This window comes from Meles meles, chromosome 7 (assembly GCF_922984935.1).
Source record: "Meles meles chromosome 7, mMelMel3.1 paternal haplotype, whole genome shotgun sequence".
Lineage (NCBI taxonomy): Eukaryota > Metazoa > Chordata > Mammalia > Carnivora > Mustelidae > Meles > Meles meles.
The window spans coordinates 78,721,729-78,747,047 of record NC_060072.1 but is presented as its reverse complement, the minus strand read 5'-3'; the positions used below and the strand labels follow the sequence as shown (position 1 = coordinate 78,747,047).

Below are 25,319 nucleotides of genomic sequence, written 5' to 3'. Positions count from 1 at the left end.
TCTCTCTCTCTCTCTCTCTCTCTCTCTCTCTCTTTCTGTTTGGTGTTTTGGAGATGGGGATCGCAGGGACCCATCTTGAATCTGGGCCCTCAAGTCTCTCGAAACCCGTCACACATTGGAGTCCAATTAATTTTCTAGCTACCACGATGGCGTCAGGATCCCTTGAAGGATCCCTTTCGTTTGTACGGAAACCGACACTATTTGGCCATTCTTGCTGTGCACGTTCTCGTGTTCTTCAATAGAAATGCCTGCAAGGGCAGCTTCAGGAGGATCCCTGACGTGCTCCCTAACACACATGAGATTTCGGACCGCAGAGCTTGCCCTGTGGGCAAGATACCACACCCCGGAGAAAAATACCCCCGAAAGGTGATTTTAACCTAGGAAGTACTGTGCTTCCGCTTCCTCGAAAGCCTCCAGCTCCTTGGCTAAAATCGAAACTCATGTCCACAGTGGATGATGCTCCCTCCAAAGGTTAGTGGCCATAGAGGGCCTTTGACTGTGTACTTCCTGGGTCTCACACTAGGCGGCACTAGCACAGGGCGTCTGTGCGCAGGTCCCATAAGGGAAGGGTATGTCCTTCCCCCTCCACGAAGGAGAAAACTGATGGCGGAGGCGTGCGAAGCCTTCCGCGAGGGTCGGACAGCTGGGAAGGAGAACAGAAGGGATTCCACTTCCTTCGTTTTCAGCCTCGACAGCATACCTACCCTGATGCACTTCCTTCCCTTCAGTCACGGATGCTCTCTTAGAATAAACTCCCGCTGCCCACAGAATTCCTACAGAACCTCTCGCTGTGCCCTTCTGAGACTCTGACTTTTGGAGAAGAGGCGAAATGCACTTGAAGACCTCACATCGTTATGTCCCAGAAATCCCCCTGTGACTTACACAAGCCTTGGCCTCGGAAAGACATTCTCAACTCACTCCCACCTGCCTTTCAGTGCTTGGGACTCCAGGGGTCTCACCGCATGGCCATCCCCTGCTCCCACTCCAAACCGACACCAACTCTCTACCAGGAGCTTTGGTGGAGCACAACACACGGGGTTGCCCTCTGCTTTCAAAGCACTTGCCGTACAGTGGCTCGTGGAACAGCCTCACGCACGTGTTCCTGTCTGGCCTCAGCTCTCACTTGGAGCCAGACGGGCAAAGTATGACCCCATGCCCATCCAGACTCAGGCTCAGCGGTCCAGAGGCAGGAATCTGGCGATTCAGACCACACGCCGCTCCGCTATCCATCACGTCTGCGCGGAGGCCCGAGAAACACTGCCCAGAAGAAGCCCACACAAACCAGGACAAGAGGACGGGCACTACCAACTGACTAGGAACCCCTCCCTCAGAAGCCACCGGCAGCTTCCCGCCCGTCAGGAAGAAGATGCTTTCCACCTTCTATTTCCATACCTGCGCTGTCTCCCAAGGTTGTGCCTGGGCCAGCTGAACCTCCACCTGTCTTCTCACTCCCTGCGGCTGTTGTGAAGCCCTCTGTACCTTCTGCGGTCCCTGACACAACAACGGGGAAACGTGTTACTTCGAGACGGGCAGGATTCTGCATATCCCTCTTCCCGGACAGGACCGAAGTCAGGCTTCCCACACCCCAGCAGCTTTCAAGGACTCCTAGGGTGTCTGCAGCTACATAGCTACTATCCGTCCCACACCACCCACAGCTCAATCGTGAGTTCGCCCTGTGTCACGTTCAATGCCACCACATAGGTGCTCAAGGGCCAATCCTGACTTGTCTGATTTCCCTGCGCTTGGCGCTCCTGGGCTAGGCTCCATGGGCGTGCTGTGTTCTTTACCTCCTCTGGTGGCTGCAGTCAGGCTGCCGGTTCCTCCTGAAAAGAGACAGCACACTCCACATTACCCTGGGCAGAAATCAGTGCATTTGCTCTGACAGAAGCCCTCCCCGGCAGGCGCGATGAGGGCTCCCGCTGTGCAGTCGGGGCTCAGGGGCCTGCTCCGTGTCACCCAGGTAGTGGGCCGCAGATCCAGGAGCCGAACCCTGCCAGCCTCACCCTGGACTTTCGACTCTCACGCTGTTCCCCAGGGCACGTGTGCTAAGGGAGCCATGTTCGACGGTTTCCAATCGGCCCTAGGGGGAGGCTCTCTTTGGGAAAGGGCCGTACACGTCCAGAAAGGACACCTGACACAGCAAACCCAAAGAAACCATCAGCTTTTCCTCAACAGAGGGAAAAGCCCCGCGTCAAATTGCTACTCCCCTCGTAGCGTAGCATGGACCAGGAGCGAAAGCTTCCGGGTGGCACTCCTTTGTGGACCAAACCCTGAGGGGCCCTGCTCCAAGCCCCTCTCCCTACGACCGCCTGCCTGCCTCAAGGCCTAGCTGATGCCCCTGTCATCGTGCCCCAAGAACGCTGGCCCCGATTTGGGAACCTAGACACTAAACGCTCAGTCCCCTCGCCCTTCAGCAAATTCCCGAGTCTAACTCGAAGCACAACAAGTTGCGGATGTTGGGCTGCTGCAGATTCCATCTTTTCCCCTACCAAAGGCTCATGTGCTGGCCACGTTCTGCCCAGAAGTATCTGCCCCCTAAATCTGACGGCAGGACATCTGCGAGGCCAACACAAAGGTAGCTAAACATCATTGGGCCGTGGGTCCACAGATCAACACACAAAGGCAAGTCCCCCTGGGTGTACTAAAGAGAGGATGCCTCGTGGTCCGGGACGGACTTTTGGTTCCTGCCGAAAGCGACCGGAACTCCTGAGGGCTTTTAAGGAGTGGAGAGACAGGGTGGCAAGCTGAATTTGGGGAAGTCCCCTGTGGTGGGTTCCCGACTGAGGGTTTGTCGGGGGGACCGGACCCGGCGAAAGCCTGCAAATGGTCCCAAGTGTGACAGGCTTCGCGGCCTTCGACTGCTTCTTCCCACCATTTGCTGGGCTCCTCTAGCACAGTGTCGGATTCTAGGCACGGGGGCCGCGACACTGGCATTTCTGCAAAGTTCCCTGGAGAGGGGAGATGCTGTTGGTCTGGGAACCACTCTTTGAACAGCTCTGGCTTCGAGGAAGGTGAGCTACGTAGGACGACTGCAGCTATTAGGTGGCACACGTGGACCAGCTGAGCGAGGCCACGGGCAGGCGGGACCGCGAGCGGAGGAAACTGGACTGCCGTTTCAAGTTACTGCCTCGCTCCCGACGGGGCAGCGTGAACACACGACTGTTGGCTTTGACTCCAAATCAGCTCTACCTGCGCAACGGCCCTCACGTTTCTGTTCTTGAAACCCACGGTACCACCAGTGCCGTCCAGGGCGCACAAGGACCAGCACGCCGTCATCGGGTTCTCACAGATGCATGCCCTATCGCACAGATCCCACCACTGTGGAGCCGTGCCAGAGGAGGCCAGAAGGGCTTTCGCGGTTCTAATCTGGTCTCTACCTCTCCTGAGACCTTTCATTGCTTGCTTCCTTCTGGGAGGCAAGACGCCCATTGGCCACGCTCTCAATGGGATTTGAGTCCCATCGTTTAGCTTCAGGCATCATTTGAAAGTTGATGTCATGGACATCAAAGAAGTGCCATCGACCAGGGCAATCGCTCCTTTTGACATGTTACTGAAGTTCATCCCAACGCCATCAGCTCCCTTGGCACCCCTCCTATCCAAGACTCTCCAAGGGGTCCTGGCGTGAAATCCAGGACGACTGGGACAGGGACGCTATGGAAGACATGGCCTTTCAATCGCTTCTTGGTCTCGCCTCCTCTGAAGCCTGTGTCCCTTGGGCCTTTCTCTTCAGGGTCAAGAGAACGACCGCAACGACCACAGCATCAAGAGCAAGCACAAAAGACGGAAAAACCTGCTGAAAACGGGGGTACGTGCTATCACCAGTCGAGGTAACCGGCCAGATGTCTGTTAGTCTGGACGCTATTGTACTGAGCAGCACCGCCTGAAACCAGGTGCTTAGGCGTCCAAGGGCTCCGTTGTTGGGAACTGGCTTTACCTGGTATGGGGCCATGGCCGGTGGTGAAGGCGGGGCCCACTCCAGGGCTGCCTAGGCTGCCAGCATTGACGGTCGTGGAAACTGGACGTCCAGCAACACCTGAGAAAACCGGAGAATGAACTTGTCATTTCAAACACACTTGCCCTTGACTCCCAAAGGGGAATGTACCTCTCCCGCCAGTTCCCCCCAGAGAAAAGGGAAGCGACTTTCTTCTAGCGACTTTCCGTCCAGACTGCCCTAAGATTTTGTTCTAATATAACTTTCCTCCACTTTTTGTTATCCTCCTTGCTACTTCCTTCTTGGGGTGGTTGCTGCTTTCCTTGCCACACTCATGCTTTCCACATCTCAAACTGGGTCAGGCTAGGTCTTCCTCTATCGGTCTCCATGACGTTGCCTCCAAAGAAATGGAACCTTCGCCCCCATCACGATACCCCTCAGGGAAGCTAGGAACAATGATGAAATGACAGGACGGAGCTCATGGTACCCTTCCACTTAAAACACCTACGAGACCAAAATATATCCTCAGACAGAGGCACCTTTTTCTCTTATCCTAGGCCACCTCTTCATTCATTCATTCATTCATTCATTCATTTATTTATTTATTTATTTATTTATTTATTTATTTTACATGTGGCGGGTGAAGTTACCGAGTTCTGTCAGAGAGATGATATTCATGTGAGGTGAGATGGAAGAAAGACAAAGGCGAACCCCTACTTAAGACCGTCCCTCTGATCTGGTCCAAACCAAGTGAGATTTAAGTCTTTGGGGAGAACGTTTGAAATCCATAGGCAAAGCTCCTTCAATTCCTTGTTTGCCGGGTTTTCTCCAAAGCCATACTCTCATACAAATTCTAACTCAACAACCCAAAGTTCCACATAACCTTCAGTCTTAGACTATTTCTCTTCTTTATTTTTTTCTTGGCCCACAAGAAGTTTTGACATAATATACGAACCTGTAGTGGAACGTTCAGTCTGGGGACCTCGAGCTGTTCCTGAAAAGACAGAAAGAAATGAGGAGCCACTTGGGGACTCAGTCGGTGAAGCCTCTGTGTTAAGGCTCTGCTCATGATCTCAGGGTTCTGGGATGAAACCCGGGGTAGGGCTCCGAGCTGGGTGTGGAGACTGTTTCCGATGCTCCCTGCCCCTCTCCCTCTGCCCCTCTTGCTCCGTCCCCACAAAGGGAAAACAACAAAACAAAAACCAAACTAAACAAAACAACAACAAAACAAAACAAACGAGAGAACAGAATTGGCCTCAGGAAAAAGAAGGGATTTCTGCAAGATGGCTCTGGTCACTGACAAGGCTAGGACAGAAATCCAAGTCATCCAGTCCCTCGGACCGAAACTCATAGGGCATTTTCAGGCAATGCCGCCCCTGCGCATCATGAACCGCCTCTTGTCGTTTTTGTAGCACCCAGGCTTCCTAGTGATGGAAACGTCGTACTTGAGACCAGAGAACCAGAGAAGAGAACATCACGCCAGTACTACCGTGTCCTTCTTCGAATGCTTCACACCATCTCTAGGATACATGTGTTAAGGAGTGTCAGAGAAGGTGGATGTGAGCATTCTCAAAGGTAGTGTCAAGCTTTAATTGACAAGACCTGCCCAGGCCGGGCCAGGCACACTCCACCAACAGACCAATACACATCGCATCTTCTCCCACTGATCACAAGCTCACAGGATGTGGAATGGACACGTCTTGCTCATCGGCATGGGAGGGTCAAGGAGAAAGACTCTTTGACCCTGAACCCAAGAGACTCTCAAGAGGACAAGGATGCAGCAGGATAGGCCCTGATCCTCCCAACCATTTCGGTGCAGATTCCATTTCCCAGGAGAAAGTTCACCTTTGGGGCATTTCACTGATTCTCCTCTGAGCTCCTTCCAATTGGACACAACAACCCTTCAATCAAGGCAGCATGATCCCGTGGGACACAATCAACTCTTCTGCAAAATGGCCCCATCGAAACGGGCTCTGATCCACACAGGGTGAAGGGGAACACGGTGCCTCACCACAGATGGTAGAGGACACACTGCAAATGTCTGGAGCGTATCAGTGGGAAAACACACGTCGAGGGCTTTCCTGATGATGGATGGGGATAACGAGGCAACGGGCTCCCCTTTTCTCTCTCTCTCTCTCTCTCTTTCTGTTTGGTGTTTTGGAGATGGGGATCGCAGGGACCCATCTTGAATCTGGGCCCTCAAGTCTCTCGAAACCCGTCACACATTGGAGTCCAATTAATTTTCTAGCTACCACGATGGCGTCAGGATCCCTTGAAGGATCCCTTTCGTTTGTACGGAAACCGACACTATTTGGCCATTCTTGCTGTGCACGTTCTCGTGTTCTTCAATAGAAATGCCTGCAAGGGCAGCTTCAGGAGGATCCCTGACGTGCTCCCTAACACACATGAGATTTCGGACCGCAGAGCTTGCCCTGTGGGCAAGATACCACACCCCGGAGAAAAATACCCCCGAAAGGTGATTTTAACCTAGGAAGTACTGTGCTTCCGCTTCCTCGAAAGCCTCCAGCTCCTTGGCTAAAATCGAAACTCATGTCCACAGTGGATGATGCTCCCTCCAAAGGTTAGTGGCCATAGAGGGCCTTTGACTGTGTACTTCCTGGGTCTCACACTAGGCGGCACTAGCACAGGGCGTCTGTGCGCAGGTCCCATAAGGGAAGGGTATGTCCTTCCCCCTCCACGAAGGAGAAAACTGATGGCGGAGGCGTGCGAAGCCTTCCGCGAGGGTCGGACAGCTGGGAAGGAGAACAGAAGGGATTCCACTTCCTTCGTTTTCAGCCTCGACAGCATACCTACCCTGATGCACTTCCTTCCCTTCAGTCACGGATGCTCTCTTAGAATAAACTCCCGCTGCCCACAGAATTCCCACAGAACCTCTCGCTGTGCCCTTCTGAGACTCTGACTTTTGGAGAAGAGGCGAAATGCACTTGAAGACCTCACATCGTTATGTCCCAGAAATCCCCCTGTGACTTACACAAGCCTTGGCCTCGGAAAGACATTCTCAACTCACTCCCACCTGCCTTTCAGTGCTTGGGACTCCAGGGGTCTCACCGCATGGCCATCCCCTGCTCCCACTCCAAACCGACACCAACTCTCTACCAGGAGCTTTGGTGGAGCACAACACACGGGGTTGCCCTCTGCTTTCAAAGCACTTGCCGTACAGTGGCTCGTGGAACAGCCTCACGCACGTGTTCCTGTCTGGCCTCAGCTCTCACTTGGAGCCAGACGGGCAAAGTATGACCCCATGCCCATCCAGACTCAGGCTCAGCGGTCCAGAGGCAGGAATCTGGCGATTCAGACCACACGCCGCTCCGCTATCCATCACGTCTGCGCGGAGGCCCGAGAAACACTGCCCAGAAGAAGCCCACACAAACCAGGACAAGAGGACGGGCACTACCAACTGACTAGGAACCCCGCCCTCAGAAGCCACCGGCAGCTTCCCGCCCGTCAGGAAGAAGATGCTTTCCACCTTCTATTTCCATACCTGCGCTGTCTCCCAAGGTTGTGCCTGGGCCAGCTGAACCTCCACCTGTCTTCTCACTCCCTGCGGCTGTTGTGAAGCCCTCTGTACCTTCTGCGGTCCCTGACACAACAACGGGGAAACGTGTTACTTCGAGACGGGCAGGATTCTGCATATCCCTCTTCCCGGACAGGACCGAAGTCAGGCTTCCCACACCCCAGCAGCTTTCAAGGACTCCTAGGGTGTCTGCAGCTACATAGCTACTATCCGTCCCACACCACCCACAGCTCAATCGTGAGTTCGCCCTGTGTCACGTTCAATGCCACCACATAGGTGCTCAAGGGCCAATCCTGACTTGTCTGATTTCCCTGCGCTTGGCGCTCCTGGGCTAGGCTCCATGGGCGTGCTGTGTTCTTTACCTCCTCTGGTGGCTGCAGTCAGGCTGCCGGTTCCTCCTGAAAAGAGACAGCACACTCCACATTACCCTGGGCAGAAATCAGTGCATTTGCTCTGACAGAAGCCCTCCCTGGCAGGCGCGATGAGGGCTCCTGCTGTGCAGTCGGGGCTCAGGGGCCTGCTCCGTGTCACCCAGGTAGTGGGCCGCAGATCCAGGAGCCGAACCCTGCCAGCCTCACCCTGGACTTTCGACTCTCACGCTGTTCCCCAGGGCACGTGTGCTAAGGGAGCCATGTTCGACGGTTTCCAATCGGCCCTAGGGGGAGGCTCTCTTTGGGAAAGGGCCGTACACGTCCAGAAAGGACACCTGACACAGCAAACCCAAAGAAACCATCAGCTTTTCCTCAACAGAGGGAAAAGCCCCGCGTCAAATTGCTACTCCCCTCGTAGCGTAGCATGGACCAGGAGCGAAAGCTTCCGGGTGGCACTCCTTTGTGGACCAAACCCTGAGGGGCCCTGCTCCAAGCCCCTCTCCCTACGACCGCCTGCCTGCCTCAAGGCCTAGCTGATGCCCCTGTCATCGTGCCCCAAGAACGCTGGCCCCGATTTGGGAACCTAGACACTAAACGCTCAGTCCCCTCGCCCTTCAGCAAATTCCCGAGTCTAACTCGAAGCACAACAAGTTGCGGATGTTGGGCTGCTGCAGATTCCATCTTTTCCCCTACCAAAGGCTCATGTGCTGGCCACGTTCTGCCCAGAAGTATCTGCCCCCTAAATCTGACGGCAGGACATCTGCGAGGCCAACACAAAGGTAGCTAAACATCATTGGGCCGTGGGTCCACAGATCAACACACAAAGGCAAGTCCCCCTGGGTGTACTAAAGAGAGGATGCCTCGTGGTCCGGGACGGACTTTTGGTTCCTGCCGAAAGCGACCGGAACTCCTGAGGGCTTTTAAGGAGTGGAGAGACAGGGTGGCAAGCTGAATTTGGGGAAGTCCCCTGTGGTGGGTTCCCGACTGAGGGTTTGTCGGGGGGACCGGACCCGGCGAAAGCCTGCAAATGGTCCCAAGTGTGACAGGCTTCGCGGCCTTCGACTGCTTCTTCCCACCATTTGCTGGGCTCCTCTAGCACAGTGTCGGATTCTAGGCACGGGGGCCGCGACACTGGCATTTCTGCAAAGTTCCCTGGAGAGGGGAGATGCTGTTGGTCTGGGAACCACTCTTTGAACAGCTCTGGCTTCGAGGAAGGTGAGCTACGTAGGACGACTGCAGCTATTAGGTGGCACACGTGGACCAGCTGAGCGAGGCCACGGGCAGGCGGGACCGCGAGCGGAGGAAACTGGACTGCCGTTTCAAGTTACTGCCTCGCTCCCGACGGGGCAGCGTGAACACACGACTGTTGGCTTTGACTCCAAATCAGCTCTACCTGCGCAACGGCCCTCACGTTTCTGTTCTTGAAACCCACGGTACCACCAGTGCCGTCCAGGGCGCACAAGGACCAGCACGCCGTCATCGGGTTCTCACAGATGCATGCCCTATCGCACAGATCCCACCACTGTGGAGCCGTGCCAGAGGAGGCCAGAAGGGCTTTCGCGGTTCTAATCTGGTCTCTACCTCTCCTGAGACCTTTCATTGCTTGCTTCCTTCTGGGAGGCAAGACGCCCATTGGCCACGCTCTCAATGGGATTTGAGTCCCATCGTTTAGCTTCAGGCATCATTTGAAAGTTGATGTCATGGACATCAAAGAAGTGCCATCGACCAGGGCAATCGCTCCTTTTGACATGTTACTGAAGTTCATCCCAACGCCATCAGCTCCCTTGGCACCCCTCCTATCCAAGACTCTCCAAGGGGTCCTGGCGTGAAATCCAGGACGACTGGGACAGGGACGCTATGGAAGACATGGCCTTTCAATCGCTTCTTGGTCTCGCCTCCTCTGAAGCCTGTGTCCCTTGGGCCTTTCTCTTCAGGGTCAAGAGAACGACCGCAACGACCACAGCATCAAGAGCAAGCACAAAAGACGGAAAAACCTGCTGAAAACGGGGGTACGTGCTATCACCAGTCGAGGTAACCGGCCAGATGTCTGTTAGTCTGGACGCTATTGTACTGAGCAGCACCGCCTGAAACCAGGTGCTTAGGCGTCCAAGGGCTCCGTTGTTGGGAACTGGCTTTACCTGGTATGGGGCCATGGCCGGTGGTGAAGGCGGGGCCCACTCCAGGGCTGCCTAGGCTGCCAGCATTGACGGTCGTGGAAACTGGACGTCCAGCAACACCTGAGAAAACCGGAGAATGAACTTGTCATTTCAAACACACTTGCCCTTGACTCCCAAAGGGGAATGTACCTCTCCCGCCAGTTCCCCCCAGAGAAAAGGGAAGCGACTTTCTTCTAGCGACTTTCCGTCCAGACTGCCCTAAGATTTTGTTCTAATATAACTTTCCTCCACTTTTTGTTATCCTCCTTGCTACTTCCTTCTTGGGGTGGTTGCTGCTTTCCTTGCCACACTCATGCTTTCCACATCTCAAACTGGGTCAGGCTAGGTCTTCCTCTATCGGTCTCCATGACGTTGCCTCCAAAGAAATGGAACCTTCGCCCCCATCACGATACCCCTCAGGGAAGCTAGGAACAATGATGAAATGACAGGACGGAGCTCATGGTACCCTTCCACTTAAAACACCTACGAGACCAAAATATATCCTCAGACAGAGGCACCTTTTTCTCTTATCCTAGGCCACCTCTTCATTCATTCATTCATTCATTCATTCATTTATTTATTTATTTATCTATTTATTTATTTTACATGTGGCGGGTGAAGTTACCGAGTTCTGTCAGAGAGATGATATTCATGTGAGGTGAGATGGAAGAAAGACAAAGGCGAACCCCTACTTAAGACCGTCCCTCTGATCTGGTCCAAACCAAGTGAGATTTAAGTCTTTGGGGAGAACGTTTGAAATCCATAGGCAAAGCTCCTTCAATTCCTTGTTTGCCGGGTTTTCTCCAAAGCCATACTCTCATACAAATTCTAACACAATAACCCAAAGTTCCACATAACCTTCAGTCTTAGACTATTTCTCTTCTTTATTTTTTTCTTGGCCCACAAGAAGTTTTGACATAATGTACTAACCTGTAGTGGAACGTTCAGTCTGGAGACCTCGAGCTGTTCCTGAAAAGAAAGAAAGGAATGAGGAGCCACTTGGGGACTCAGTCGGTTAAGCCTCTGTGTTAAGGCTCTGCTCATGATCTCAGGGTTCTGGGATGAAACCCGGGGTTGGGCTCCGAGCTGGGTGTGGAGACTGTTTCCGATGCACCCTGCCCCTCTCCCTCTGCCCCTCTTGCTCCGTCCCCACAAAGGGAAAACAACAAAACAAAAACCAAACTAAACAAAACAACAACAACAAAAAAACAAACGAGAGAACAGAATTGGCCTCAGGAAAAAGAAGGGATTTCTGCAAGATGGCTCTGGTCACTGACAAGGCTGGGACAGAAATCCAAGTCATCCAGTCCCTCGGACCGAAACTCATAGGGCATTTTCAGGCAATGCCGCCCCTGCGCATCATGAACCGCCTCTTGTCGTTTTTGTAGCACCCAGGCTTCCTAGTGATGGAAACGTCGTACTTGAGACCAGAGAACCAGAGAAGAGAACATCACGCCAGTACTACCGTGTCCTTCTTCGAATGCTTCACACCATCTCTAGGATACATGTGTTAAGGAGTGTCAGAGAAGGTGGATGTGAGCATTCTCAAAGGTAGTGTCAAGCTTTAATTGACAAGACCTGCCCAGGCCGGGCCAGGCACACTCCACCAACAGACCAATACACATCGCATCTTCTCCCACTGATCACAAGCTCACAGGATGTGGAATGGACACGTCTTGCTCATCGGCATGTGAGGGTCAAGGAGAAAGACTCTTTGACCCTGAACCCAAGAGACTCTCAAGAGGACAAGGATGCAGCAGGATAGGCCCTGATCCTCCCGACCATTTCGGTGCAGATTCCATTTCCCAGGAGAAAGTTCACCTTTGGGGCATTTCACTGATTCTCCTCTGAGCTCCTTCCAATTGGACACAACAACCCTTCAATCAAGGCAGCATGATCCCGTGGGACACAATCAACTCTTCTGCAAAATGGCCCCATCGAAACGGGCTCTGATCCACACAGGGTGAAGGGGAACACGGTGCCTCACCACAGATGGTAGAGGACACACTGCAAATGTCTGGAGCGTATCAGTGGGAAAACACACGTCTAGGGCTTTCCTGATGATGGATGGGGATAACGAGGCAACGGGCTCCCCTTTTCTCTCTCTCTCTCTCTCTCTCTCTCTCTTTCTGTTTGGTGTTTTGGAGATGGGGATCGCAGGGACCCATCTTGAATCTGGGCCCTCAAGTCTCTCGAAACCCGTCACACATTGGAGTCCAATTAATTTTCTAGCTACCACGATGGCGTCAGGATCCCTTGAAGGATCCCTTTCGTTTGTACGGAAACCGACACTATTTGGCCATTCTTGCTGTGCACGTTCTCGTGTTCTTCAATAGAAATGCCTGCAAGGGCAGCTTCAGGAGGATCCCTGACGTGCTCCCTAACACACATGAGATTTCGGACCGCAGAGCTTGCCCTGTGGGCAAGATACCACACCCCGGAGAAAAATACCCCCGAAAGGTGATTTTAACCTAGGAAGTACTGTGCTTCCGCTTCCTCGAAAGCCTCCAGCTCCTTGGCTAAAATCGAAACTCATGTCCACAGTGGATGATGCTCCCTCCAAAGGTTAGTGGCCATAGAGGGCCTTTGACTGTGTACTTCCTGGGTCTCACACTAGGCGGCACTAGCACAGGGCGTCTGTGCGCAGGTCCCATAAGGGAAGGGTATGTCCTTCCCCCTCCACGAAGGAGAAAACTGATGGCAGAGGCGTGCGAAGCCTTCCGCGAGGGTCGGACAGCTGGGAAGGAGAACAGAAGGGATTCCACTTCCTTCGTTTTCAGCCTCGACAGCATACCTACCCTGATGCACTTCCTTCCCTTCAGTCACGGATGCTCTCTTAGAATAAACTCCCGCTGCCCACAGAATTCCTACAGAACCTCTCGCTGTGCCCTTCTGAGACTCTGACTTTTGGAGAAGAGGCGAAATGCACTTGAAGACCTCACATCGTTATGTCCCAGAAATCCCCCTGTGACTTACACAAGCCTTGGCCTCGGAAAGACATTCTCAACTCACTCCCACCTGCCTTTCAGTGCTTGGGACTCCAGGGGTCTCACCGCATGGCCATCCCCTGCTCCCACTCCAAACCGACACCAACTCTCTACCAGGAGCTTTGGTGGAGCACAACACACGGGGTTGCCCTCTGCTTTCAAAGCACTTGCCGTACAGTGGCTCGTGGAACAGCCTCACGCACGTGTTCCTGTCTGGCCTCAGCTCTCACTTGGAGCCAGACGGGCAAAGTATGACCCCATGCCCATCCAGACTCAGGCTCAGCGGTCCAGAGGCAGGAATCTGGCGATTCAGACCACACGCTGCTCCGCTATCCATCACGTCTGCGCGGAGGCCCGAGAAACACTGCCCAGAAGAAGCCCACACAAACCAGGACAAGAGGACGGGCACTACCAACTGACTAGGAACCCCTCCCTCAGAAGCCACCGGCAGCTTCCCGCCCGTCAGGAAGAAGATGCTTTCCACCTTCTATTTCCATACCTGCGCTGTCTCCCAAGGTTGTGCCTGGGCCAGCTGAACCTCCACCTGTCTTCTCACTCCCTGCGGCTGTTGTGAAGCCCTCTGTACCTTCTGCGGTCCCTGACACAACAACGGGGAAACGTGTTACTTCGAGACGGGCAGGATTCTGCATATCCCTCTTCCCGGACAGGACCGAAGTCAGGCTTCCCACACCCCAGCAGCTTTCAAGGACTCCTAGGGTGTCTGCAGCTACATAGCTACTATCCGTCCCACACCACCCACAGCTCAATCGTGAGTTCGCCCTGTGTCACGTTCAATGCCACCACATAGGTGCTCAAGGGCCAATCCTGACTTGTCTGATTTCCCTGCGCTTGGCGCTCCTGGGCTAGGCTCCATGGGCGTGCTGTGTTCTTTACCTCCTCTGGTGGCTGCAGTCAGGCTGCCGGTTCCTCCTGAAAAGAGACAGCACACTCCACATTACCCTGGGCAGAAATCAGTGCATTTGCTCTGACAGAAGCCCTCCCCGGCAGGCGCGATGAGGGCTCCCGCTGTGCAGTCGGGGCTCAGGGGCCTGCTCCGTGTCACCCAGGTAGTGGGCCGCAGATCCAGGAGCCGAACCCTGCCAGCCTCACCCTGGACTTTCGACTCTCACGCTGTTCCCCAGGGCACGTGTGCTAAGGGAGCCATGTTCGACGGTTTCCAATCGGCCCTAGGGGGAGGCTCTCTTTGGGAAAGGGCCGTACACGTCCAGAAAGGACACCTGACACAGCAAACCCAAAGAAACCATCAGCTTTTCCTCAACAGAGGGAAAAGCCCCGCGTCAAATTGCTACTCCCCTCGTAGCGTAGCATGGACCAGGAGCGAAAGCTTCCGGGTGGCACTCCTTTGTGGACCAAACCCTGAGGGGCCCTGCTCCAAGCCCCTCTCCCTACGACCGCCTGCCTGCCTCAAGGCCTAGCTGATGCCCCTGTCATCGTGCCCCAAGAACGCTGGCCCCGATTTGGGAACCTAGACACTAAACGCTCAGTCCCCTCGCCCTTCAGCAAATTCCCGAGTCTAACTCGAAGCACAACAAGTTGCGGATGTTGGGCTGCTGCAGATTCCATCTTTTCCCCTACCAAAGGCTCATGTGCTGGCCACGTTCTGCCCAGAAGTATCTGCCCCCTAAATCTGACGGCAGGACATCTGCGAGGCCAACACAAAGGTAGCTAAACATCATTGGGCCGTGGGTCCACAGATCAACACACAAAGGCAAGTCCCCCTGGGTGTACTAAAGAGAGGATGCCTCGTGGTCCGGGACGGACTTTTGGTTCCTGCCGAAAGCGACCGGAACTCCTGAGGGCTTTTAAGGAGTGGAGAGACAGGGTGGCAAGCTGAATTTGGGGAAGTCCCCTGTGGTGGGTTCCCGACTGAGGGTTTGTCGGGGGGACCGGACCCGGCGAAAGCCTGCAAATGGTCCCAAGTGTGACAGGCTTCGCGGCCTTCGACTGCTTCTTCCCACCATTTGCTGGGCTCCTCTAGCACAGTGTCGGATTCTAGGCACGGGGGCCGCGACACTGGCATTTCTGCAAAGTTCCCTGGAGAGGGGAGATGCTGTTGGTCTGGGAACCACTCTTTGAACAGCTCTGGCTTCGAGGAAGGTGAGCTACGTAGGACGACTGCAGCTATTAGGTGGCACACGTGGACCAGCTGAGCGAGGCCACGGGCAGGCGGGACCGCGAGCAGAGGAAACTGGACTGCCGTTTCAAGTTACTGCCTCGCTCCCGACGGGGCAGCGTGAACACACGACTGTTGGCTTTGACTCCAAATCAGCTCTACCTGCGCAACGGCCCTCACGTTTCTGTTCTTGAAACCCACGGTACCACCAGTGCCGTCCAGGGCGCACAAGGACCAGCACGCCGTCATCGGGTTCTCACAGATGCATGCCCTATCGCACAGATCCCACCACTGTGGAGCCGTGCCAGAGGAGGCCAGAAGGGCTTTCGCGGTTCTAATCTGGTCTCTACCTCTCCTGAGACCTTTCATTGCTTGCTTCCTTCTGGGAGGCAAGACGCCCATTGGCCACGCTCTCAATGGGATTTGAGTCCCATCGTTTAGCTTCAGGCATCATTTGAAAGTTGATGTCATGGACATCAAAGAAGTGCCATCGACCAGGGCAATCGCTCCTTTTGACATGTTACTGAAGTTCATCCCAACGCCATCAGCTCCCTTGGCACCCCTCCTATCCAAGACTCTCCAAGGGGTCCTGGCGTGAAATCCAGGACGACTGGGACAGGGACGCTATGGAAGACATGGCCTTTCAATCGCTTCTTGGTCTCGCCTCCTCTGAAGCCTGTGTCCCTTGGGCCTTTCTCTTCAGGGTCAAGAGAACGACCGCAACGACCACAGCATCAAGAGCAAGCACAAAAGACGGAAAAACCTGCTGAAAACGGGGGTACGTGCTATCACCAGTCGAGGTAACCGGCCAGATGTCTGTTAGTCTGGACGCTATTGTACTGAGCAGCACCGCCTGAAACCAGGTGCTTAGGCGTCCAAGGGCTCCGTTGTTGGGAACTGGCTTTACCTGGTATGGGGCCATGGCCGGTGGTGAAGGCGGGGCCCACTCCAGGGCTGCCTAGGCTGCCAGCATTGACGGTCGTGGAAACTGGACGTCCAGCAACACCTGAGAAAACCGGAGAATGAACTTGTCATTTCAAACACACTTGCCCTTGACTCCCAAAGGGGAATGTACCTCTCCCGCCAGTTCCCCCCAGAGAAAAGGGAAGCGACTTTCTTCTAGCGACTTTCCGTCCAGACTGCCCTAAGATTTTGTTCTAATATAACTTTCCTCCACTTTTTGTTATCCTCCTTGCTACTTCCTTCTTGGGGTGGTTGCTGCTTTCCTTGCCACACTCATGCTTTCCACATCTCAAACTGGGTCAGGCTAGGTCTTCCTCTATCGGTCTCCATGACGTTGCCTCCAAAGAAATGGAACCTTCGCCCCCATCACGATACCCCTCAGGGAAGCTAGGAACAATGATGAAATGACAGGACGGAGCTCATGGTACCCTTCCACTTAAAACACCTACGAGACCAAAATATATCCTCAGACAGAGGCACCTTTTTCTCTTATCCTAGGCCACCTTTTCATTTATTTATTTATTTATTTATTTATTTATTTATTTATTTATTTTACATGTGGCGGGTGAAGTTACCGAGTTCTGTCAGAGAGATGATATTCATGTGAGGTGAGATGGAGGAAAGACAAAGGCGACCCCCTACTTAAGACCGTCCCTCTGATCCGGTCCAAACCAAGTGAGATTTAAGTCTTTGGGGAGAACGTTTGAAATCCATAGGCAAAGCTCCTTCAATTCCTTGTTTGCCGGGTTTTCTCCAAAGCCATACTCTCATACAAATTCTAACTCAACAACCCAAAGTTCCACATAACCTTCAGTCTTAGACTATTTCTCTTCTTTATTTTTTTCTTGGCCCACAAGAAGTTTTGACATAATATACGAACCTGTAGTGGAACGTTCAGTCTGGGGACCTCGAGCTGTTCCTGAAAAGACAGAAAGAAATGAGGAGCCACTTGGGGACTCAGTCGGTTAAGCCTCTGTGTTAAGGCTCTGCTCATGATCTCAGGGTTCTGGGATGAAACCCGGGGTTGGGCTCCGAGCTGGGTGTGGAGACTGTTTCCGATGCACCCTGCCCCTCTCCCTCTGCCCCTCTTGCTCCGTCCCCACAAAGGGAAAACAACAAAACAAAAACCAAACTAAACAAAACAACAACAACAAAAAAACAAACGAGAGAACAGAATTGGCCTCAGGAAAAAGAAGGGATTTCTGCAAGATGGCTCTGGTCACTGACAAGGCTGGGACAGAAATCCAAGTCATCCAGTCCCTCGGACCGAAACTCATAGGGCATTTTCAGGCAATGCCACCCCTGCGCATCATGAACCGCCTCTTGTCGTTTTTGTAGCACCCAGGCTTCCTAGTGATGGAAACGTCGTACTTGAGACCAGAGAACCAGAGAAGAGAACATCACGCCAGTACTACCGTGTCCTTCTTCGAATGCTTCACACCATCTCTAGGATACATGTGTTAAGGAGTGTCAGAGAAGGTGGATGTGAGCATTCTCAAAGGTAGTGTCAAGCTTTAATTGACAAGACCTGCCCAGGCCGGGCCAGGCACACTCCACCAACAGACCAATACACATCGCATCTTCTCCCACTGATCACAAGCTCACAGGATGTGGAATGGACACGTCTTGCTCATCGGCATGTGAGGGTCAAGGAGAAAGACTCTTTGACCCTGAACCCAAGAGACTCTCAAGAGGACAAGGATGCAGCAGGATAGGCCCTGATCCTCCCGACCATTTCGGTGCAGATTCCATTTCCCAGGAGAAAGTTCACCTTTGGGGCATTTCACTGATTCTCCTCTGAGCTCCTTCCAATTGGACACAACAACCCTTCAATCAAGGCAGCATGATCCCGTGGGACACAATCAACTCTTCTGCAAAATGGCCCCATCGAAACGGGCTCTGATCCACACAGGGTGAAGGGGAACACGGTGCCTCACCACAGATGGTAGAGGACACACTGCAAATGTCTGGAGCGTATCAGTGGGAAAACACACGTCGAGGGCTTTCCTGATGATGGATGGGGATAACGAGGCAACGGGCTCCCCTTTTCTCTCTCTCTCTCTCTCTCTCTCTCTCTTTCTGTTTGGTGTTTTGGAGATGGGGATCGCAGGGACCCATCTTGAATCTGGGCCCTCGAGTCTCTCGAAACCCGTCACACATTGGAGTCCAATTAATTTTCTAGCTACTACGATGGCGTCAGGATCCCTTGAAGGATCCCTTTCGTTTGTACGGAAACCGACACTATTTGGCCATTCTTGCTGTGCACGTTCTCGTGTTCTTCAATAGAAATGCCTGCAAGGGCAGCTTCAGGAGGATCCCTGACGTGCTCCCTAACACACATGAGATTTCGGACCGCAGAGCTTGCCCTGTGGGCAAGATACCACACCCCGGAGAAAAATACCCCCGAAAGGTGATTTTAACCTAGGAAGTACTGTGCTTCCGCTTCCTCGAAAGCCTCCAGCTCCTTGGCTAAAATCGAAACTCATGTCCACAGTGGATGATGCTCCCTCCAAAGGTTAGTGGCCATAGAGGGCCTTTGACTGTGTACTTCCTGGGTCTCACACTAGGCGGCACTAGCACAGGGCGTCTGTGCGCAGGTCCCATAAGGGAAGGGTATGTCCTTCCCCCTCCACGAAGGAGAAAACTGATGGCGGAGGCGTGCGAAGCCTTCCGCGAGGGTCGGACAGCTGGGAAGGAGAACAGAAGGGATTCCACTTCCTTCGTTTTCAGCCTCGACAGCATACCTACCCTGATGCACTTCCTTCCCTTCAGTCACGGATGCTCTCTTAGAATAAACTCCCGCTGCCCACAGAATTCCTACAGAACCTCTCGCTGTGCCCTTCTGAGACTCTGACTTTTGGAGAAGAGGCGAAATGCACTTGAAGACCTCACATCGTTATGTCCCAGAAATCCCCCTGTGACTTACACAAGCCTTGGCCTCGGAAAGACATTCTCAACTCACTCCCACCTGCCTTTCAGTGCTTGGGACTCCAGGGGTCTCACCGCATGGCCATCCCCTGCTCCCACTCCAAACCGACACCAACTCTCTACCAGGAGCTTTGGTGGAGCACAACACACGGGGTTGCCCTCTGCTTTCAAAGCACTTGCCGTACAGTGGCTCGTGGAACAGCCTCACGCACGTGTTCCTGTCTGGCCTCAGCTCTCACTTGGAGCCAGACGGGCAAAGTATGACCCCATGCCCATCCAGACTCAGGCTCAGCGGTCCAGAGGCAGGAATCTGGCGATTCAGACCACACGCCGCTCCGCTATCCATCACGTCTGCGCGGAGGCCCGAGAAACACTGCCCAGAAGAAGCCCACACAAACCAGGACAAGAGGACGGGCACTACCAACTGACTAGGAACCCCTCCCTCAGAAGCCACCGGCAGCTTCCCGCCCGTCAGGAAGAAGATGCTTTCCACCTTCTATTTCCATACCTGCGCTGTCTCCCAAGGTTGTGCCTGGGCCAGCTGAACCTCCACCTGTCTTCTCACTCCCTGCGGCTGTTGTGAAGCCCTCTGTACCTTCTGCGGTCCCTGACACAACAACGGGGAAACGTGTTACTTCGAGACGGGCAGGATTCTGCATATCCCTCTTCCCGGACAGGACCGAAGTCAGGCTTCCCACACCCCAGCAGCTTTCAAGGACTCCTAGGGTGTCTGCAGCTACATAGCTACTATCCGTCCCACACCACCCACAGCTCAATCGTGAGTTCGCCCTGTGTCACGTTCAATGCCACCACATAGGTGCTCAAGGGCCAATCCTGACTTGTCTGATTTCCCTGCGCTTGGCGCTCCTGGGCTAGGCTCCATGGGCGTGCTGTGTTCTTTACCTCCTCTGGTGGCTGCAGTCAGGCTGCCGGTTCCTCCTGAAAAGAGACAGCACACTCCACATTACCCTGGGCAGAAATCAGTGCATTTGCTCTGACAGAAGCCCTCCCCGGCAGGCGCGATGAGGGCTCCCGCTGTGCAGTCGGGGCTCAGGGGCCTGCTCCGTGTCACCCAGGTAGTGGGCCGCAGATCCAGGAGCCGAACCCTGCCAGCCTCACCCTGGACTTTCGACTCTCACGCTGTTCCCCAGGGCACGTGTGCTAAGGGAGCCATGTTCGACGGTTTCCAATCGGCCCTAGGGGGAGGCTCTCTTTGGGAAAGGGCCGTACACGTCCAGAAAGGACACCTGACACAGCAAACCCAAAGAAACCATCAGCTTTTCCTCAACAGAGGGAAAAGCCCCGCGTCAAATTGCTACTCCCCTCGTAGCGTAGCATGGACCAGGAGCGAAAGCTTCCGGGTGGCACTCCTTTGTGGACCAAACCCTGAGGGGCCCTGCTCCAAGCCCCTCTCCCTACGACCGCCTGCCTGCCTCAAGGCCTAGCTGATGCCCCTGTCATCGTGCCCCAAGAACGCTGGCCCCGATTTGGGAACCTAGACACTAAATGCTCAGTCCCCTCGCCCTTCAGCAAATTCCCGAGTCTAACTCGAAGCACAACAAGTTGCGGATGTTGGGCTGCTGCAGATTCCATCTTTTCCCCTACCAAAGGCTCATGTGCTGGCCACGTTCTGCCCAGAAGTATCTGCCCCCTAAATCTGACGGCAGGACATCTGCGAGGCCAACACAAAGGTAGCTAAACATCATTGGGCCGTGGGTCCACAGATCAACACACAAAGGCAAGTCCCCCTGGGTGTACTAAAGAGAGGATGCCTCGTGGTCCGGGACGGACTTTTGGTTCCTGCCGAAAGCGACCGGAACTCCTGAGGGCTTTTAAGGAGTGGAGAGACAGGGTGGCAAGCTGAATTTGGGGAAGTCCCCTGTGGTGGGTTCCCGACTGAGGGTTTGTCGGGGGGACCGGACCCGGCGAAAGCCTGCAAATGGTCCCAAGTGTGACAGGCTTCGCGGCCTTCGACTGCTTCTTCCCACCATTTGCTGGGCTCCTCTAGCACAGTGTCGGATTCTAGGCACGGGGGCCGCGACACTGGCATTTCTGCAAAGTTCCCTGGAGAGGGGAGATGCTGTTGGTCTGGGAACCACTCTTTGAACAGCTCTGGCTTCGAGGAAGGTGAGCTACGTAGGACGACTGCAGCTATTAGGTGGCACACGTGGACCAGCTGAGCGAGGCCACGGGCAGGCGGGACCGCGAGCAGAGGAAACTGGACTGCCGTTTCAAGTTACTGCCTCGCTCCCGACGGGGCAGCGTGAACACACGACTGTTGGCTTTGACTCCAAATCAGCTCTACCTGCGCAACGGCCCTCACGTTTCTGTTCTTGAAACCCACGGTACCACCAGTGCCGTCCAGGGCGCACAAGGACCAGCACGCCGTCATCGGGTTCTCACAGATGCATGCCCTATCGCACAGATCCCACCACTGTGGAGCCGTGCCAGAGGAGGCCAGAAGGGCTTTCGCGGTTCTAATCTGGTCTCTACCTCTCCTGAGACCTTTCATTGCTTGCTTCCTTCTGGGAGGCAAGACGCCCATTGGCCACGCTCTCAATGGGATTTGAGTCCCATCGTTTAGCTTCAGGCATCATTTGAAAGTTGATGTCATGGACATCAAAGAAGTGCCATCGACCAGGGCAATCGCTCCTTTTGACATGTTACTGAAGTTCATCCCAACGCCATCAGCTCCCTTGGCACCCCTCCTATCCAAGACTCTCCAAGGGGTCCTGGCGTGAAATCCAGGACGACTGGGACAGGGACGCTATGGAAGACATGGCCTTTCAATCGCTTCTTGGTCTCGCCTCCTCTGAAGCCTGTGTCCCTTGGGCCTTTCTCTTCAGGGTCAAGAGAACGACCGCAACGACCACAGCATCAAGAGCAAGCACAAAAGACGGAAAAACCTGCTGAAAACGGGGGTACGTGCTATCACCAGTCGAGGTAACCGGCCAGATGTCTGTTAGTCTGGACGCTATTGTACTGAGCAGCACCGCCTGAAACCAGGTGCTTAGGCGTCCAAGGGCTCCGTTGTTGGGAACTGGCTTTACCTGGTATGGGGCCATGGCCGGTGGTGAAGGCGGGGCCCACTCCAGGGCTGCCTAGGCTGCCAGCATTGACGGTCGTGGAAACTGGACGTCCAGCAACACCTGAGAAAACCGGAGAATGAACTTGTCATTTCAAACACACTTGCCCTTGACTCCCAAAGGGGAATGTACCTCTCCCGCCAGTTCCCCCCAGAGAAAAGGGAAGCGACTTTCTTCTAGCGACTTTCCGTCCAGACTGCCCTAAGATTTTGTTCTAATATAACTTTCCTCCACTTTTTGTTATCCTCCTTGCTACTTCCTTCTTGGGGTGGTTGCTGCTTTCCTTGCCACACTCATGCTTTCCACATCTCAAACTGGGTCAGGCTAGGTCTTCCTCTATCGGTCTCCATGACGTTGCCTCCAAAGAAATGGAACCTTCGCCCCCATCACGATACCCCTCAGGGAAGCTAGGAACAATGATGAAATGACAGGACGGAGCTCATGGTACCCTTCCACTTAAAACACCTACGAGACCAAAATATATCCTCAGACAGAGGCACCTTTTTCTCTTATCCTAGGCCACCTTTTCATTCATTTATTTATTTATTTATTTATTTATTTATTTATTTATTTATTTTACATGTGGCGGGTGAAGTTACCGAGTTCTGTCAGAGAGATGATATTCATGTGAGGTGAGATGGAGGAAAGACAAAGGCGACCCCCTACTTAAGACCGTCCCTCTGATCCGGTCCAAACCAAGTGAGATTTAAGTCTTTGGGGAGAACGTTTGAAATCCATAGGCAAAGCTCCTTCAATTCCTTGTTTGCCGGGTTTTCTCCAAAGCCATACTCTCATACAAATTCTAACTCAACAACCCAAAGTTCCACATAACCTTCAGTCTTAGACTATTTCTCTTCTTTATTTTTTTCTTGGCCCACAAGAAGTTTTGACATAATATACGAACCTGTAGTGGAACGTTCAGTCTGGGGACCTCGAGCTGTTCCTGAAAAGACAGAAAGAAATGAGGAGCCACTTGGGGACTCAGTCGGTGAAGCCTCTGTGTTAAGGCTCTGCTCATGATCTCAGGGTTCTGGGATGAAACCCGGGGTTGGGCTCCGAGCTGGGTGTGGAGACTGTTTCCGATGCACCCTGCCCCTCTCCCTCTGCCCCTCTTGCTCCGTCCCCACAAAGGGAAAACAACAAAACAAAAACCAAACTAAACAAAACAACAACAACAAAAAAACAAACGAGAGAACAGAATTGGCCTCAGGAAAAAGAAGGGATTTCTGCAAGATGGCTCTGGTCACTGACAAGGCTGGGACAGAAATCCAAGTCATCCAGTCCCTCGGACCGAAACTCATAGGGCATTTTCAGGCAATGCCGCCCCTGCGCATCATGAACCGCCTCTTGTCGTTTTTGTAGCACCCAGGCTTCCTAGTGATGGAAACGTCGTACTTGAGACCAGAGAACCAGAGAAGAGAACATCACGCCAGTACTACCGTGTCCTTCTTCGAATGCTTCACACCATCTCTAGGATACATGTGTTAAGGAGTGTCAGAGAAGGTGGATGTGAGCATTCTCAAAGGTAGTGTCAAGCTTTAATTGACAAGACCTGCCCAGGCCGGGCCAGGCACACTCCACCAACAGACCAATACACATCGCATCTTCTCCCACTGATCACAAGCTCACAGGATGTGGAATGGACACGTCTTGCTCATCGGCATGTGAGGGTCAAGGAGAAAGACTCTTTGACCCTGAACCCAAGAGACTCTCAAGAGGACAAGGATGCAGCAGGATAGGCCCTGATCCTCCCGACCATTTCGGTGCAGATTCCATTTCCCAGGAGAAAGTTCACCTTTGGGGCATTTCACTGATTCTCCTCTGAGCTCCTTCCAATTGGACACAACAACCCTTCAATCAAGGCAGCATGATCCCGTGGGACACAATCAACTCTTCTGCAAAATGGCCCCATCGAAACGGGCTCTGATCCACACAGGGTGAAGGGGAACACGGTGCCTCACCACAGATGGTAGAGGACACACTGCAAATGTCTGGAGCGTATCAGTGGGAAAACACACGTCGAGGGCTTTCCTGATGATGGATGGGGATAACGAGGCAACGGGCTCCCCTTTTCTCTCTCTCTCTCTCTCTCTCTCTCTCTCTTTCTGTTTGGTGTTTTGGAGATGGGGATCGCAGGGACCCATCTTGAATCTGGGCCCTCAAGTCTCTCGAAACCCGTCACACATTGGAGTCCAATTAATTTTCTAGCTACTACGATGGCGTCAGGATCCCTTGAAGGATCCCTTTCGTTTGTACGGAAACCGACACTATTTGGCCATTCTTGCTGTGCACGTTCTCGTGTTCTTCAATAGAAATGCCTGCAAGGGCAGCTTCAGGAGGATCCCTGACGTGCTCCCTAACACACATGAGATTTCGGACCGCAGAGCTTGCCCTGTGGGCAAGATACCACACCCCGGAGAAAAATACCCCCGAAAGGTGATTTTAACCTAGGAAGTACTGTGCTTCCGCTTCCTCGAAAGCCTCCAGCTCCTTGGCTAAAATCGAAACTCATGTCCACAGTGGATGATGCTCCCTCCAAAGGTTAGTGGCCATAGAGGGCCTTTGACTGTGTACTTCCTGGGTCTCACACTAGGCGGCACTAGCACAGGGCGTCTGTGCGCAGGTCCCATAAGGGAAGGGTATGTCCTTCCCCCTCCACGAAGGAGAAAACTGATGGCGGAGGCGTGCGAAGCCTTCCGCGAGGGTCGGACAGCTGGGAAGGAGAACAGAAGGGATTCCACTTCCTTCGTTTTCAGCCTCGACAGCATACCTACCCTGATGCACTTCCTTCCCTTCAGTCACGGATGCTCTCTTAGAATAAACTCCCGCTGCCCACAGAATTCCTACAGAACCTCTCGCTGTGCCCTTCTGAGACTCTGACTTTTGGAGAAGAGGCGAAATGCACTTGAAGACCTCACATCGTTATGTCCCAGAAATCCCCCTGTGACTTACACAAGCCTTGGCCTCGGAAAGACATTCTCAACTCACTCCCACCTGCCTTTCAGTGCTTGGGACTCCAGGGGTCTCACCGCATGGCCATCCCCTGCTCCCACTCCAAACCGACACCAACTCTCTACCAGGAGCTTTGGTGGAGCACAACACACGGGGTTGCCCTCTGCTTTCAAAGCACTTGCCGTACAGTGGCTCGTGGAACAGCCTCACGCACGTGTTCCTGTCTGGCCTCAGCTCTCACTTGGAGCCAGACGGGCAAAGTATGACCCCATGCCC

General features: G+C 53.7%; 1 protein-coding gene and 2 long non-coding RNA genes across 3 annotated transcripts; all 3 read right to left on the bottom strand.

The window, feature by feature from the left end:
- Positions 1–1,403: 1,403 nt before the first annotated feature.
- Positions 1,404–4,030, bottom strand: LOC123945981. The gene is made up of 3 exons (XR_006819550.1): positions 3,935–4,030; positions 1,788–1,823; positions 1,404–1,491 (listed from the first exon to the last, which is right to left on the bottom strand). It is a non-coding gene; the product is annotated as an uncharacterized LOC123945981 (long non-coding RNA).
- Positions 4,031–7,368: 3,338 nt separating this feature from the next.
- On the bottom strand, positions 7,369–16,680 carry LOC123946379 (PE-PGRS family protein PE_PGRS33-like). The gene is made up of 8 exons (XM_046011814.1): positions 16,653–16,680; positions 16,022–16,120; positions 13,875–13,910; positions 13,480–13,578; positions 10,924–10,962; positions 9,976–10,074; positions 7,829–7,864; positions 7,369–7,532 (listed from the first exon to the last, which is right to left on the bottom strand). Exons 1-8 carry the CDS (start codon positions 16,678–16,680, stop codon positions 7,369–7,371), a joined length of 600 nt encoding a protein of 199 aa, XP_045867770.1.
- Positions 16,681–19,524: 2,844 nt separating this feature from the next.
- On the bottom strand, positions 19,525–22,151 carry LOC123945991. The gene is made up of 3 exons (XR_006819559.1): positions 22,056–22,151; positions 19,909–19,944; positions 19,525–19,612 (listed from the first exon to the last, which is right to left on the bottom strand). It is a non-coding gene; the product is annotated as an uncharacterized LOC123945991 (long non-coding RNA).
- Positions 22,152–25,319: the final 3,168 nt, after the last annotated feature.